The sequence below is a fragment of the Eublepharis macularius genome, chromosome 1 (genome assembly GCF_028583425.1).
Source record: "Eublepharis macularius isolate TG4126 chromosome 1, MPM_Emac_v1.0, whole genome shotgun sequence".
NCBI classification, from domain to species: Eukaryota; Metazoa; Chordata; class Lepidosauria; order Squamata; family Eublepharidae; genus Eublepharis; species Eublepharis macularius.
In genome coordinates, this window is record NC_072790.1 from 251,687,887 (window position 1) to 251,704,191 (window position 16,305).

The window sequence follows — 16,305 nt, forward strand, 5'->3', positions numbered from 1 at the left end:
CAGATGTGCATTCCAACCAATGCTAGGGGGTGCGCCAGCGGTGGGGAAGGGGGGGCAGGCAGGCTTGTGGGGGGGGGGAGAATGGCGGCGGGGAAGAGAACCAGATTCCTCATATGATTCATTGGCAAGGAGCACCTCAGCTTCCCATCTGGCTCGTGGAACTTGGAAGCCAGAGGGGGAGGAGATGCGGCCTGAATTCCCAACTTAGGCGCTTTCCATTGGGCTTGGGGGGGGGACGGGACATTTTTTTGTTCATTTGTTTCTTAAAAACATGAACAAATATCCAAACTCAACGGCAACCAGAAACTGCATCCAGGAAAAACAACCTTCGGCAAACAGATAAAATGTTTTTTAAATCAACCGACCAGATTGTCCACATTTTTTGGGGTTCTGGATGACTGTACGGTTTATGAAACTGCAAAGGTGTTTTGCAAATATTCCAAGCTGATGGGAGCATAGCCAAGAAAGTGGGGTGGGGGGGAATCAAGTGCCTTCCTGGGCATACTTTGGCCTGTGCTGCAGAGACCCCCCCCCTTTGGGTGCAGGAAGCTGACGCGTCCTGCCATCTCCTGTGATTGAATTTCAAGAAACCGGTGGGGAAAGGGGAGAATTCTGCTGGTTTTTAGATCTCTGCAAATTTGCATGTATATACCCATTACCAGTTTATTGAAATGTCTTTGATATTCACTGCACTGACTTACCCTGTGGAATCCACTTTGAGTCCCATTGAGAAAGGCAGACTATAAATAATGTGAATGAAATAAAAACAAATTTAAAAGAACTGCTTCTAGTCAGAGCGGAAAATACTGAGCTATATGAATCAGGATTCCCTTCTCTGTTCAACCCTCCCAATGTGAGGGGGGGGGGAGGTTACAAAAATGGGGAGAAATGTGGGGATTTTTTTTTCCTTTTAAGTATTCCAACTGTAGTCTTTTTGCTGCCCTCCTTCCCAAAGCCGTTCTTGTCGAGGATTCTAAATTGGATCTCCAATACTTCGCAGACGCTGCCACCTGGGAACTGTAGTTCGGTCTGGTAAGATCTGGAGATATGTCAAGATGAATAATGGCGTAGATTGTGCATGCCCTGAGGCCGGACAGCAAGCTGAGCCCTCGTGATGCATCGTGCCCATACCCTCCAACTTGTGCCACTCCTGGGAACTGGCCCTGTGGTACATCCCAAGCACAAGCCAATAGTTGCCACCTGGGGCCGGCTGCCATTCTGAACGGCACTCTAGTAGTGATACAAAAGCACTTGGGATAATGCTTGTTTTAATTTGCGAACAAATCATGCATGCAGTCTCATATGGAGTACTCAACGTGAGACAAACAGACACTACAAACAATTTCAGATCTTTTCTTTATGAACATTGTGGCCTGCGATTCAGTGTGGCTTCTCTGCTGGTTGTACCACGAGGAACTATCCCGAATACAGACACATTCATAAAGTAGCTTGGCTGATCTTTAGAAGGGGCGTTCCTTTCCATTCATAGAATCATAGAGTTCGAAGGGACCTCCAGGGTCATCTAGTCCAACCCCCTGCACAATGCAGGAAATTCACAACTACCTCCCCTTCCCCCCACACACCCACCCAGTGACCCTTGCGCCATGCCCAGAAGATGGCAAAACAAGGTTAGGATCTCTAGCCAAACTGACCTGGGGAAAATTGCTACCTGACCCCAAGGTGGCGATCGGCCTTACCTTGGGCATGTAAGAAGGGGCCATGAGAACCAAGCACTGATGCAGCCCTTCCTGCCCTCCCCCTCATGATCTGCCCAGGTTCACAGAATCAGCATTGCTGTCAGATGGCCATCTAGCCTCTGCTTACAAACGTCCAAAGAAGGAGAGCCCACCACCTCCCGAGGAAGCCTGTTCCACTGAGGGGCTGCTCTAAGTTTCAGGAAGTTCTTCCTAATGTTTAGCTGAAAACTCTTTTAATTTCAAGCCGTTGGTTCTAGTCTGACCTTCTGGGGCAGTGGAAAACAATTCCATGCCATCCTCTATATGACAGCCCTTCAAGTACTTGAAGACGGTTATCATATCAGCTCTCAGTCGTCTCCTCTCATGCCCTCTTCCAGAATTCAGAACGCCCTCCCAAATGGTATGAGTTCTGGGAGTTGCACTGAATGTTGGGAGGGAAGACACCAGAATTTCTCAAGCGGCCATTTCCCCATTGCCCAAATCATGGATGGGGTGGCCATAAATTCTTTGATCTCATCCTGTGACTGTAGATCAACTGACCTCGGGCTCTCTTTGGCCGGCTCAAGCGTCTTTCTCACAAGCCAGTGCTTGGATGTGAATAACGGGGAATTTCCAGCCGGCGACGGGAAGCGAAGTATGAGCAACACCACAAGACCCAGGCTGGCCAGCGCTTTCCAAACAATTGAAGAACATTCATTTCCTCTTCGGTGTAATACGAATCGCATTTGAACCTGTCATGACCCCCATGCATTCGTTCAGGTTGGAACTAGTTTTGCCAACTCCAGGTTGGGACATTCCTGGAGATTTGGGGGTGGAGCCTGGCAAAGGACCTCAGCAGGATATGATGTCATAGAGCCCACCCTCCAGAACAGCCTTTTTGTTGAGGGGAATCAGCTGCAATTCCAGGAGACCTCCAAGCCCCCCTTGGTGGTTGACAATAACAACATTCGATTTATATATCGCCCTTCAAGACAACTTAATGCCCACTCAGAGAGGTTTACAAAGTATGTTATTATCCCCACAACAATCACCCTGTGAGGTGGGTGGGGCTGAGAGAGCTCTGAGAGAGCTGTGACTGACCCAAGGTCACCCAGCTGGCTTCAAGCGGAGGAGTGGGGAATCAAACCTGGCTCTTCAGATTAGAGTCCTGCCGCTCTTAACCATTACACCAAACCGGCTCTAGTTGGAATTTTACAGACTTGTACAACTCTTTCCTCTTGCGCCAGGACGGGGAAGGAGGGACAGTGTTAGTGGAATGGGATCAGACCTAGGAGTCCCAGGTCCCTGCAGGTGGTAGGCAAACTCCCAGAGGTTTGCCCCTTTGCCTACCGATCCACCAGCTATCGGTGGGAGGTGGCAAGCCCCTGGAGGTCGCCCACCACTGGCAGGCACCCCGGGAATACACAGGGTGGCGCACTTCCAGGGGGATGTGACAACATCACTTCCTGAAATGACGTCGTACCTATCACGGGCGTGCTCTTACACTTGGCCCAAACAGGCCAAAATTAGCCCTGCCAAAGCATAGAAGCATGCCCATAGCCGATGTGGTGGATGATGATGATGATGTTTGTTTTATATACTGCCCTTCAGGACAACTTAATGCCCACTCAGAGCGGTTTACAAAGTATGTTATTATTATACTCATGACAATCACCCTGTGAGGTAGGTGGGGCTTAGAGAGAGCTCTGAGAGAGCTGTGACTGATCCAAGGTCACCCAGCTGGCTTCAAACAGAGGAATGGGGAAAGCCCAGCTCTCCAGATTAGAGTCCTGCCGCTTAACCACTACACCAAACTGGGTCTTGGAAGTGACATCATCACACAAGTAATGGGAGCGTGCACACAAAGAGACAAGGTAACCCCTCCTCCTGCAGGCAGGGTAAGGGGACCTAGCAATCCTAGATCAGACCCCCTATGTAGGCCTTTGATTCTTATCTCCACTCACTATAATCTAAATTAGATTACTGCAATATGCTTTCTTTGGGGCTGCCCTTGAAGACTGTTTGGAAGCTACAATTGGTACAGAATGCTGTGGGTCACGGAGACCTTATCAGTCCAGGCTTGCTCCATCAACAGTGGCTTCCAGTTTGCTCCTGGGCCCAATCACAGGGCTGGTATTGACCTTTAAAGCCCTATATGGCTTGAGGCCAGCAGACACGAAGAACTAGCTTCTCCCATATGAACCTACCTTTCCACTCCAGCCTTCCGTGGAGGCCTTGCTTTGCGTGCCTCCGTCTTCTGAAGCTGGACAGCGGGTGACCCAAGAGAGGGCCATCTAGGTTCTGCTGCTGCTCTTTTGGAACTCCCCAACCCAGGGAGGTTTGTCTTTCTCCCTCTATTGTTTTCTCAGCGAGAGAAGACTTTGGCGTTACTTCACTCGTATTGGCTTCCCTTCCTGTTTGTGTTTATATTTTTAATGCGTTTTATGTTTTGTTATAGTTTATATATATTTGTATTTTAAATGCTTTTAATGTTTGAAATGTTTTAACGTTGGCCACTTTGGGGGCCCTGAATTGGAAGACAGCACAGAAATGCTTTAAATTAAATAAAACATGTGGCCCCGCTGATGGATCATTAAAGCTTTAGCTCATTGCTGATTCTACTTGGAAGCCCCAATTCTTACGGAAGGGCTTCCTAGAAAGGGAAGACAAAGGACAGGCAAAAGCCAAGTGGGCAATCGTCAAGAGAAAAACAGAAGCCTGTGACTGCAAGTCATGAGATCTTTGGAGTAAGGAAGCCAAGCCAAGCCACGCTCACGGGGCTGCATTCCAGAGAGACCACACTCCCCTCTCTGCCCCCACCGTGCGCTGGAGAAAGAGCCAGACGAAGAGGCTGAGGATCTGCACAAAAGGCTGAAAACATTTGGGTCTTGCAAGTATCTTCATAAATCCGTGTTCTGGATGCAGGTCGGACCTTAAGCCTGGCTCAGTCCTAGAACCAAAGCCAAGACGTTGCCCCCCAGGGATGATAGAAAGAGGGCTTCACAAAAAAAATGCAGAAGCATGGCTGGGCACCCCCTCCTGTAGATGTGGTGGCTTAGAGGCATTTTACAAAAAAAGGATGCTAGCCACTGCCTCAAAGACAAACCACTCTTGGGCCCCTTTGACAGAAAGGGAAGGGAGTACAAGAGGAAAGGAGCAGCCCAGGCCACCATTTGGGGCCGTGTCACAGAGCCAGGACTTTCCTTCCAGTTCACACCAGCTTAGTGCCAGTACCAGCTCACTCCTGAGATTTCGACAGATAGCCAGTCTTATGCTGCAGCTGAGAGCCAGTTTGGTGTTGTGGTTAAGAGCGGCAGGACTCTAATCTGGAGAACCAGGTTTGATTCCCCACTCCTCTTCTTGAAGCCAGCTGGGTGACCCCGGTTCAGTCACAGCTCTTCCAGAGCTCTCTCAGCCTCACCCACCTCACAGGGTAATTGTTATGGGGATAACAACAACATACTTTGTAAACCGCTCTGAGTGGGTGTTAGTTGTCCTGAAGGGTGGTATATAAATGGGTTATTATTTGTTGTTATTAAAGCAGCCTACGGCTCATGAAAGCTTTCGCCTCAAAAGTCTGTTGAGAAGCTGTGTGGCATAGTAGGCAGAGTGCCACACTAGGATTTGGGAGTCCTGGGTTCAAATCCCCACTCTGCTGTGAAGTTCACTGGGGGACTGGGAGCCAGTTGCTCTTTCACGTTACCGTGCACAAAATGGAGGAAAGAGCCACAAAATTGCTCAGAAGGGTAGGATAAAAAGGTGACAGGGATCTGGAGGCTCTTCTTGATCCTGCGGCATCAGGCTTGCTTTACCTGTAGACAGGGCTTTTTTTCAGCAGGAACTCGGTGGAAGGGAGTTCCAGCACCTCTTAAAAACGGTCACATGGTCAGTGGCCCCGCCCCCTGAACTCCAGACAGAGGGGAGTTTAGATTGCCCTGGAGATCACCAGCCATGTGACCATTTTTGCTGAGGGCTATTTAAACTTTAAAAAACTCCCCCCTTGTTCCAGCTGTCCCAAAGTGACGTCATTGTGAGGTCTTGAGTTCCACCACCTCTTTTCCCAGAAAAAAAGCCCTGGCTGTAGATTTTGGGCCCCTCTAGCACGTTTTAAGAGTGCACACGGCAAATGCACCCAGCTCTGTGCAAGGTGGGCCCAACAGTCCCTCTCGAGGCCCTGGGCCTTCACAAACCTGCAGGTGGCAGTGAAAGAGGCTTTCTCTTTGCAATTATATATGCAGACGTAATCAATTCGCCCATTCCTCATCTGACACTCATGCAATTAATTCAGATTTCTTTTGGAGGATGGCAGCCTTAGTTACTATTGGGGCATCCAAACTGGGAGAGGCAAGGGCTGGAGCACTTCTTCCCACAATGAATAATTAACATGTGGGACTCACTGCTACAGGATGCAGCTGCTCGCTTCAATGGCTTTAATAGACAAAACACATTTGTGGGACAGGAGGAGCTATCAACAGCTATTAGTGTTGATGACGCCTTCTTGTTCAGAGGCAGCGTGTCTGAGAGTGCCATTTGCTAGGGTAGTTTAGGTTGGGTAGCTGTGTTGGTCTGCAGTAGAACAGCAGGATTGGAGTCTTTAGAGACCAATATTTTCAGAGTGTAAGCTTTCAAGAGCTCCCTTCTTCCACGCTAGGCAGGTAGAAGGATGGCTGTTGGTCTGCCCTTCTGTGCCACTTCGTGACATCTTGCCCTAGAGAGCTGTGACTCTCAAAAGCTCATACCCTGGAAATCTTGTTGGTCTCTAAAGCGCCACTGGACTAGACAGACCTTTCAAAGCCCCTGTTGTATAGCGGTTAGTGAGGCAGATTAAGAGTGGGGAGAATTAGGTTCAAATACCTAATACTCTACCCTGAGTGCGCTAGGAGATCTTGTACCATTCACTCTTTCCAAGCCTTCCCTGCCTCATACAGATGGGGTGAGAATAAATGCAGGAGGGGAGAAAAGGAGGGCAGGATAAAAACGTGACAGTTGGCCTGCAGAGGGCCCCCCGCCCGCGAAAGCTTCAGCTAGACTGAACATTCCCCTCTTTAAGGTGCCCGGAGACCCCTTTTTGCTTTGGAGGTGACCCTTTTAGAAAGGAGGGCTGGAAAATTATGGAACCGAAGCAAATCCAAATCCAGAATCAGCTAGTTGCCACTGCCCCTTCGAAAGCCACGGGACCCCAGACTCACAAACAACGCCTTGCGCTGGTTTCAAGGGGGAGCTCAATCTCAACTGACCGCACTCCACCGGGATTGGAGCCATGATGCGTGCGGCCTTTAGGGAAAGCCACGAAGAAGCTGCCGTGCCACCAGGGGGCAGCATTAAGGGCCAGCTAGGTGGGCACCACACGTGAGACGCAGCTTGGTCCCCCGGGGCACCTCCTGCTTGGAGCAGCTCAGCAAGAGAGAGGCATCAAAAGGAAAAGGACGTCGCACCTCCGACCTGGGCTTTCCAGCACGACTTCGAAAAGGGAGCACGGAAAAGCACGCGGGCTCTGGAGGCCCAGCCGGTTTCCTGCCTTGCCAACTCCAGCTTAGGACATTCCTGGAGGCTTGAGGGCAGTGCCTGGGGAGGGTGGAACCCGGGAGGGGAGGGGAGCCCAGCGGAGATGTGATGCCGTAGAACCCGCCTTCTAAAGCAGCCACTTCCTTCAGGGGGGTGGATTCCCGTTGCCCGGGGATCCGTTGTTAATTCTGGGGGAACCGCTGGCCTCTCCGGCACGCCAGCTGCCTTCCTTGTGCTCCTTCAAAAGGAACAGACCCTCCCGAGGGCCGAGCGGGCTCCTGGCTTTGAGGCAGGGAGGGAGGCAGAGGCATCCCGGAATTGGCACAATGTGGGCTACAACCACCGCGTCCCAAAATCTTCCACGAAACGGTGCTCCTTGACTACTAAACCCGTGAACCCAGCAGAGGCCCACGCTAAGAAGGTGGGAGGATGGCCCTTGGTCTGCCATGTGGTGCCACTTCTTGGGAAACAGCCATCTCCCCGCCCCCCATGCGAAAGAGCCTTTAAAAAAACTGAGCACTGCTTTGCAAGAATCATCATTATAAAGGAGTTCTCCTGGGCTGTTTATTCCACTACAGGTCTGATCTTTTTTTTAAAAAAAATGCCTTTTTTGCACGTTCTGCAAAATGACAGAAGCGTGGGAGCCTTCCTGTTCTCCTCAGGCAGGCTCTTCCACGGTGGGGTGTGCCACAGTGCATGCACTCAGAGAGCTGCCGGTCTCACCCAGATGCAGGGTGGCACCTTTAGAAGGCCCTGCTCAGGTAAGTGGAGCGGTTGCACTGAAGTGGAGCGTAAGAAAGAGTCCTGCAAGAATGTGGGTCCATGGCCTTTCAGGGCTTTGTAGGTGGTAACCAGAATCTTGATGGGTAACCCGCCCAGCAGGGCAAGCAAGGCAGTATTCCTGACCTGTGTGCCCTGCTGGGTCCCCGATATTAAGCCCAGAACACGCAGTGGACAGGGTCACTGTAAGTTGGCTGTGACTTGACAGCACTTCCCTTTGGCCAGGCTCTGGGTTCAGGATCCCTACAACATCGTCAGGCAATTTGGATAAAGAATCTAGAGCTGGGTGTGAGCAGCCTATTGAAGACAAGTGCCTCTTCCAAATCCACAAGACTTCTCTGAAGGGCTTTACACAGACAATGAATAGCCGGGGGGGGGGGGGATAAGACAGAGCTCCGAGGACCACCACAGGACAAATCCTGCACTGATGGCTGGTCTCCCAACAGCAGCCCTCTCATTCTCAGCCATCTCAGATTTAAACCAATCTGAGGCAGAGCCTTTAACCCCTTCTACATCCAAACACCTTCACAAGCTGGCAAGGGGCAGAGCGGGGAATGCTGCCGAGAGATCCAGTAATGGAGGCGTGGCCCTCGTCCTGCGTCGTCCAAAGCTACTTTGCTCCAGAAGCCCCTTGCTGCAGCCCACTTGCTCTCTGCATGTGCCGAGGAGGCGGGTGCAAGGGGGGGGGCATTTCAGGCCAGATCGCCGTGCCTCCCCCAGGTGATTGTGCACCCTGTGGCTCCTTGATCCCTTCCAACCTGGACCAGTATTTGGGTGACGTTGCACGCTTGAGCGTGTGCAAGCGCCCGCCTAGCCCTTCACTCTCCAGCTCCAGAAATTTGGGCACAATACGCACCTGGGCAGAAATCCTGGGATGCAGATGGTGGCAGAGGTTTACCCCACCCCACTCCTTACAGAGGCCCAGCTGAGCAAGCAGAGGCCGGCCCAGCATGGCAGGTTGGCACCTGCTCAATGGCTCACTGATAACAGAATGGGGATTGTTGCCACTGATCACGCCAAGGCCAAAGCAAAGGGGAGGGGAGGAAGGCTGGCCTTCCCAGAGGGCCACTGGCGGCCAGGAGCAAGCCACACCCCAACAACGCAGGGGGCGCCTGCAGGGATACGACCATCTGCGGCAACAGTAGGAGGAAGGGCTGCCCACTGCCGCCGCCGCCACCTCCTTCACAATGGCCCACTTACTCCCATTGCTGACCCAGGCCGGCTATCTCCTGGACTGTCCAGAGCTTCCCAATCCACCTCTGCAAACAGAAAACAGAACTGAAGCAACAGCCAGACTACAGGTGCGCAGGAAGGAAAAAAAAGACACACATTCCAAAAACAGAAGAGACGCTCACTTTAAAAAATGGGCGGGGTGGTTATTTTGTAAAATCTCTGCGACATACAATGGTTTGCAACCCGTGTCACAATACAAAGTCTCCAAGACACAATGTTTAGAAAAGGAAGAGACCCACTTCCTCCCCCAACCAAGTGCCGCGGCCTGCTTGCTCCAGAACACAAAGGCAACCGATCCCATTGAGAAGAGGAGGTTCATCGGCTGGCACTTTCTCCCCTGTCTTCTCCCCTCTTGCACATGGTGCTTCTGCCCACCCCCAACAAAGGCATCCCCCACCCCCCACCCCGCAACAGCAGCTTTGTGGAAGAGCAGACACTTGGCACAACGAAGGTCCTTGGCTGGAACACCCAAGGGCTCTCTTTGGGGGAAGAGCAGGCTGTGGGTCCAACGGCACCTCTGAGACCAACAACATCTTCAGGGCACAAGCTTTTAAGAGTCAAAGCGCCCTCCTCCTTCCCTTGTGGGAAGGGGACTCAGCTACAAGAGATCCCGAAGCCTCCTTGCCAGCTCAGACCCCCCCCCCCCGCCCCGGCTTCCCAGAGTTTACCAGGCACTCGTCACATTCAGGGGTCCCCAACGTGGTTCCCATGGGCACCACTGTGCCCGCCAACACCTTTCTGGTGCTCCCCCAGGTGTTTTCAGAAAGTGGGCGTGGTGAGGTGGGGCTTTTTCCAAGCACGGCTTCTGACGGGCCACTGGAGTATTGATCGGCTGTGCAGATTTTTAAAAATGCCGCTTTGGCAGAATCTGCACAAGGAACTTCGCTGTGTGACTGAAGGTAAGCTGTGGCAGCCATTTTGTGGCTGGCTCTGCCTCCAGCAACCATTTTGTTGCTGAGCCCACCTAACTGTGCCAGAGCTCGAAGGATGCCCGCAGGCTCAAAAAGGTTGGGGACCCCTGCACTAGAGCTCATCTCACAGACCTGGCTACAAAGGGGATGTTTTTTTAAAAAAGTCTGTGCCAGCTGTAAGTTCCACCCGGCATTCATCCACATGTTTCTGCAAAGACAGAGCATGGAATGAACTGGACCTCCTATCCCGCCGGCCCTGAAGCATCCTAGGTAGGGGTTTCTTGCCTCTGAACCCGTAGGCTGGAAGTGGGGAGCATAGAAGAGGCTGACCCTCACAATCCAAGATGTGCATGCTTGCAACTAAAAAAAAAAACATTTGCATATATATTTAATTTGCACAATTGATTCCAGAGGAACAAAAACCAACGCAGAGCGTTTTCCCACACAGCCATCCACGGATTTTCAAACTTGGGCTTTTTTTTCCTCGCATGGGTGGTTTGGGCCGCTTTTGGCCCCATACCTCTTTGGGTTTTCTTCCAAATTTCAGATAATTTATTCCCCCTTCAGATTTCAATGTGGTGCTTCAAGGGTTCTCTTCTGAATTTTCTGCCTGTGACCCTTGAAATGCCGCATTGAAATCTGAAGGGAGAATTAAGCATCTGGAATCCAGAAGAAAACCTGATGAAGTATGGGGCCAAACGAAGCAAAAATCACCTGTGCAAAAAAGGCCTTAATCCCTCACTCTTGGGGGCTAGAACCTTGGCTTGGCTGCAGAGAATGAGATTCCTGTTTTCTTGATCTGGCCCTGATGTTTTAGCTGAAGAGAAGGCGCAGGCAAGCAACGTGATGCTTGGAAGGAAGATCTCTTTTTACACCTACGTGAACAATCTGAACTAAAATTTAAGACAAATCTGCTGGGTTGGATTCCTGCGGCTAATGGCAGCACCATTCCGCTCCAGCCTCTTGCCTCAGGGGAATGGCTCCTTACGCTGAGGGGCAGTATTGCCCTTGGAAGAATAGAGCCGCAGGATCCAACCCATTGCCAGCTGGGGAGAAAGAACATTTGCTCCCCAATACACAACCAAAAAGCAAGCCGTTGCAAACACAGTAATCCTCAACAATACAAAAGCTTTACGCAACCGACCGTCACACGGACGTTTTTATGGCTTGTAAATGTCCCGTTCCCCCCCCCCCCCGTCTTAAAGAGAATACATGAAAAAGCATTAAAGTGGAGATGAGGCCACTGCTATCAAGCGAGGCCTGCATCAATTGCACAGTTTGCGGAAGAGACAACAGCATTCCGGCAAAACTTTGGGAAGCCAGGCTCCTGTCAAACACGGAAACCGAGCGCTGCATTTCCCTGAAAGCCCCAGAAGGCAAGCCACAGCCTCTCCTGCTCTCTCCAGGTTTCCAGAGGGAGGAGGGACACGGAGGCTTTTTAAGGGCCCCCATCCCCTAGCAGAGGAGCTCAGAAACCACATCGTGCACGTGTTTTCTTGGCCTTCCAACCGAGCTTTTGCCCCGGTCTTGAAGTGCCACATTTCTGTGCACCACCATGTGTGCGCAATGTTGTATTGGAAACATGGCAGTGGAGAAGGAGGTACTGGCAAGCCCACAGGAAACACCTGTGGAAAGCGGTCCTTGCAGCCTGACGCACCCCCCGTAGTTCAGTAACACTGCTGTAGTGAGTTGCATGCAAGATCCTGTGCACGTACGTGTGTGTGTGTGTGTGTGTGTGTGTGTGTGTAAGCGCACTCGTGAAGGAGCTTGTGGCTGAGCATTTCTTGACACCTCACTGGTCACAGGTGATACAATTACCTATGAGTTAGCATTGGAGAACAAATCTTGTCCCCTTTCCCTGACATGTATAAACAAGAATACAATTTTTTTTTAATATAAAAGGTTATGGCCTAGAAGTGTTTCTATTTTTTTTTTTAAAAAGCCACCCACTGAGCTTTTAATATCCCTGACGCTCACACCCCGTGTGCCCGTGCTCCCATCTGGCGTGACAAAACGACCCTCGTTACGGCTGTAAAAGCAGGCCCGATCCTCTCCAAAGTCCAACCGGGTTCTGTGGCACGTTGGGAAAGAGGCCGCAGCCAGACACGCGGCCTTACCAGACACTCTCTCCATTTGGGGATGAGTCAGCCTCGGCGGGCAAACACCTCGCTGGACGCTTCCGCTTCCCGAAAAGTAGGAAGACTTTGGCAGTCTTTGAAAGAAGTGAGAAAGACCCAGCTGCTTCTTCCTTTCGACAAGAGTGAGAGAGAAAACTGCAGTTTCTTCACAGACCAGTTTTCATTTGTTATTCTGAGAAGGAAGGGAACATGTTCAACTCTGGGAATTCTTCATTGTTATAGTTGGTTCCCTGGTCTCCCAGCATGGACAACATATCCTAGGAATCCACAGACAGTGAAAAAAATGAGATTATTGTCCAAGGAAAATGGCAGATAGATGGCATAGTCCCTCTATCTAGAATATCTTCATCCTGCCCATTCTGCAAGCTCTAGGTAGCGAACGTGGCTCTCCTACAGTGGTTAAGTGGTTGGGCCGTGAATCAGCACTCTGCTGGCTCAAATCCCACTCCTGCCACAAGCTCAGCAGGTGGCCTTGGGGAAGCCCCTCCTCTCAGCCCAGCTTCCCAGCTGGATTGTGGGGAATAACAACAACACTGACTTTGTTCACCGCTCAGAGTGTAGCATTAATCTGTCCTGAAGGGTGGTATATAAATGCAGTTATTAAAAGAGCTGCTGTAGCATAGTGGTTAAGTGGCTGGGCTGTGAATCAGCGCTCTGCTGGTTTGACTCCCACTCCTGCCATGAGCTCAGCAGGTGGCCTTGGGAAAGAAAGCCATGCATCTCAGCCCCAGCTCTCCAGCAGTACTGTGGGGATAATAACAACACTGACTTTGTTCACCATTGTGAATGGGGCACTAATTGTATTTATTTACCCTATGGCATTGTTTATGGAAATATCTTTAATACTGACTGTACTAATCTCACACTGTGTGATCCGCCTTGAGTCTCAGTAAGAAAGGTGGACTATAAATGACATAAATAAAAATAAAATAGAAGAGTGGTATATAAGCAGTTATTTCCCCCATTTTATCCTCGTAAGAACCCTGTAAGGTAGGTGAGGATGAGAGACCTGACCCAAGGCCACCCGACGAGCTTCACGGCCGACTCAACCACCCTTCTCCTTAAACCCTTATGCTGCCGTGCCGTCTGCAAAATCCTCATCCTTCCCCATTAAGTCTTTGGCTTAACGCTCCAGGTCTCCCTTCCACTGAGAACACCCTTATGCCTATGCAACTTCACTGGTTCATATTCATCCCTTGCTGCAGAGGCCCTCCTCTGACATGGAGAAGGCCTCAGGTGCTATCCTTGGAAAGGCCTTCCTCTGCCCCGGGAGACAAGGCTCAGCTTGAGGGATGAACAATGGCTGCAGACTCCCTGGGGCAGGGACCTGATTCGTTTCCTTCTGTCATTGAAGGGGTACCCAGGGTGACAGAGTTACTAAATTCTAAGCATCATTTACTGAAGCTAGGGAAATAAAATTCAGCACCTTTGTTGCTAGCTTAAAATCACACCCCCTCCCACAAGCCACGGCGTCTGGGAGGGAAGGCGTTAGAAAGGGAAAGCCCTTGCCTTTGCAGGGCCGTCTGTGGCTTGAGAGACTCCTGGGCGACACTCAGTTAATCAGCCTGCCAGCTCTGGTTCCCTGCCAGCAGGAATGTACAATCCTACAAGCTCACCGCTGTCCAAATTACAGGATACCACACAGCAGAGACGGGATACAGCTCTGCTAGCTCCTCACATGACGATAAAATAAATGCATCCATTTCCCAAATCTGGCAAGGGGCGGGGGGAGTTGGTATCTGGCCCAACACCAGCGCAAAGCGGATCAGAATCACGCAAACTCCGCCAATCGCCACCCAGTGCTCCATCAACTCAAGACCCCAAACCTCCTTTCTTGAGGATCTCTGCCACAGCAGCAAAACAAGGCAACTGGCCCACTGTACTGGGGAGACTGAGATTTCAGTCCATATTCTTGATCTGCCACAAACCCACGGGATATGCCAATGGCCCGCCCCTGTACTTGGTATACGAAATGGGAGCCTGAGAAAGCTCCCTGGGGGTGGGGGGAGGGTGCAGAAGTGAGCAACCATACCGGGAAGACTTCTGGCTGGCTGGACTGCTGTGAGATGTGCGGCTCGCCTGAGCCTGGACCGTGGTGCTGGCCCTGCCACTGCGGCCATACGCCGATGCCCTCTGTTGTCCGTGGCTGGAACTGGGATGAGGACTGCCCACTCTCCCCCACTGCTCAACAAAGAGACAGACTCTGTAACATGCAGGTCTGGAGGTACAGGTCCGACCCCAGATTCCAAACCCTCCCTCTCTCAACCCCATCCTCCAAAATCGGAAGGCATGTCTAGAAGCTGAAAAGCTTGCAGAGACACTGCAAGGGAGGCCGTCTGGAAAGTGGCATGTTTCTGTGTCCTGTGAAAGAGGGGTGTAAGCTGCCCAAAGGGCACCAGTTCTCATCCCCCTGCGTGGACAGGTGGATCGGTAGCGGCCAGTGGTGGGCAGCTTCAGCAGCATACGCAAGCTAGGAAGCGGAGGTGAAGGGCAGCAAGCCGTGCAGGAGCTAGCAAGGAGCACAAAAGTCTTTGCTGTCTGCCACGACAAGTCCGAAGAAAAGATGCTGCAAAAGGCCCTAAAGGGGAGCTTTCCCCGTAAAAAGAGGGTGGCTGGAGCAACGCGGTGGATGTGCTTAGCGGTACTCGAGAGAGCAGTGGGGGGCCCGACCCCACACTCCCCAAGGCAGGAGCAGCAAAGCAAGACACAACCAAGTCAGGCTGGGTTTCCTCTGAAGCACTTGGCATCGGCCTTTCTGCCTGCTGCTTCTGAAGAAACTGGGCTGTCTGCCATGGAGGGAGAAGAGCTGGCCCCCAAGCCGACTCTCCCTTGGCGGAGGGCGCGTTTTTCTTCGGCAGCCTGCTGGGGCTACAGTGTTGTGCTCCACAGAGCGGGTGTATCTGGATCCTGCGAAATAGTGGCTGGTCTCTGTTCAAGTGGAATCCCAACAGAGTCCTTTGCTCTTGTGAATGGACTGCAGCATCGCAAGGGGATAAGGGCAGGGGCCACCCCTAGAGCGTTATTCGGGATGTCAAACAGAGTCAGGACTTACCAAAGCCGGTGCTTCGGCCGGCAAGGCTTGAGTAGGCTGCTCCGCCTGGCGAGGCAGTGGAACCAGGTGTGGACATGGGACTGAAGGAGGACGGGGTGGTCTGGAAGGCACCCATGGAGAAGGACGAGGGCCGTGCCTTCACAGCCTGGGAAGCCGCTTGCTGGAAATGCCAAGGACAAAGGAGAAAGCCGTGAGGAGGACTGTCATGTGGTTCAAGGCAGCGCTGGAGCCGACAGATTGATAGACAACATGCACACGAGTAATGCCAAAATGTGGAAGAGGAAGAAAAAAACGCCTTAGCAGTAGGTACCATCTTAGCAGTGGCCTTCCTTTCTGTAAGAGCTTTGCTAAGACAGTATTGGAAGAAGATTCCCCTCCCGTGTGTAGGAATGCCTCCTCAAAAACGGCATCAGAAGAGGCATGACAGCCTGCATCCAAGGGAGCCGGAAGGAAGAATTCTCCTCCTCTGAACATTCACTGGTGGCGGCTGATTTTGCACCATGTACTCAGAGTCGTGGGAAGAGGTAAGGAGTGGCGCGAGGCGCTGAAATCCTGCCCTTTGGAAAAACCTGCTCCTTCGCTGGCTTCTGAGAGGCCCGAAAGCACTGCCCACTTGCATTCAAACCTGTTTTCACAGCCATAAAGGCAACACTGATCTTATGTTTTAAGAAGGAGGGAAGCGGAAACCTGTATTTACAAGGCCGACTCCGCCCCCCTCCCCAAACAGCCCTACTTCTGAAAAGTCCGTGGCCTTTCGCCCGCACGCACGTGCCATCACGTAATTGGCTGGCAGCTGAGAATCTGTTGAAGAGCATCACAGTCAAGGTGAGATCCAGGGGCGCTGCTTGACCTGCGGCAGGCCATTTGCACACACCGGCAAAAGCGAACAGGCGCGCGTGAACCAGGCCTACTTGGAGTAGAGAACTCACTCCCCTTCCACCGCTTCATTTTGTGGCTATTTGGAACACAACCCACAAGCCTGCTGCCACCGCACAGCAAAACAACAACAA

General features: G+C 51.7%; 1 protein-coding gene across 2 annotated transcripts in view; it reads right to left on the reverse strand.

Annotated features, from left to right (window-relative positions):
- Nucleotides 1-9,300: 9,300 nt before the first annotated feature.
- Nucleotides 9,301-16,305, reverse strand: part of ARNT (aryl hydrocarbon receptor nuclear translocator) — a 52,646-nt gene continuing 45,641 nt past the window's right edge. For both annotated transcript variants that reach the window (XM_054998071.1, XM_054998064.1), the window contains 3 exons: nt 15,296-15,455; nt 14,276-14,424; nt 9,301-12,500 (listed from right to left, as the gene is read on the reverse strand). In XM_054998071.1, the coding sequence (XP_054854046.1) occupies nt 12,411-12,500; nt 14,276-14,424; nt 15,296-15,455 (399 nt within the window). In that variant the 3' untranslated portion in view covers nt 9,301-12,410. The remainder of the gene's footprint in view (nt 12,501-14,275; nt 14,425-15,295; nt 15,456-16,305) is intronic.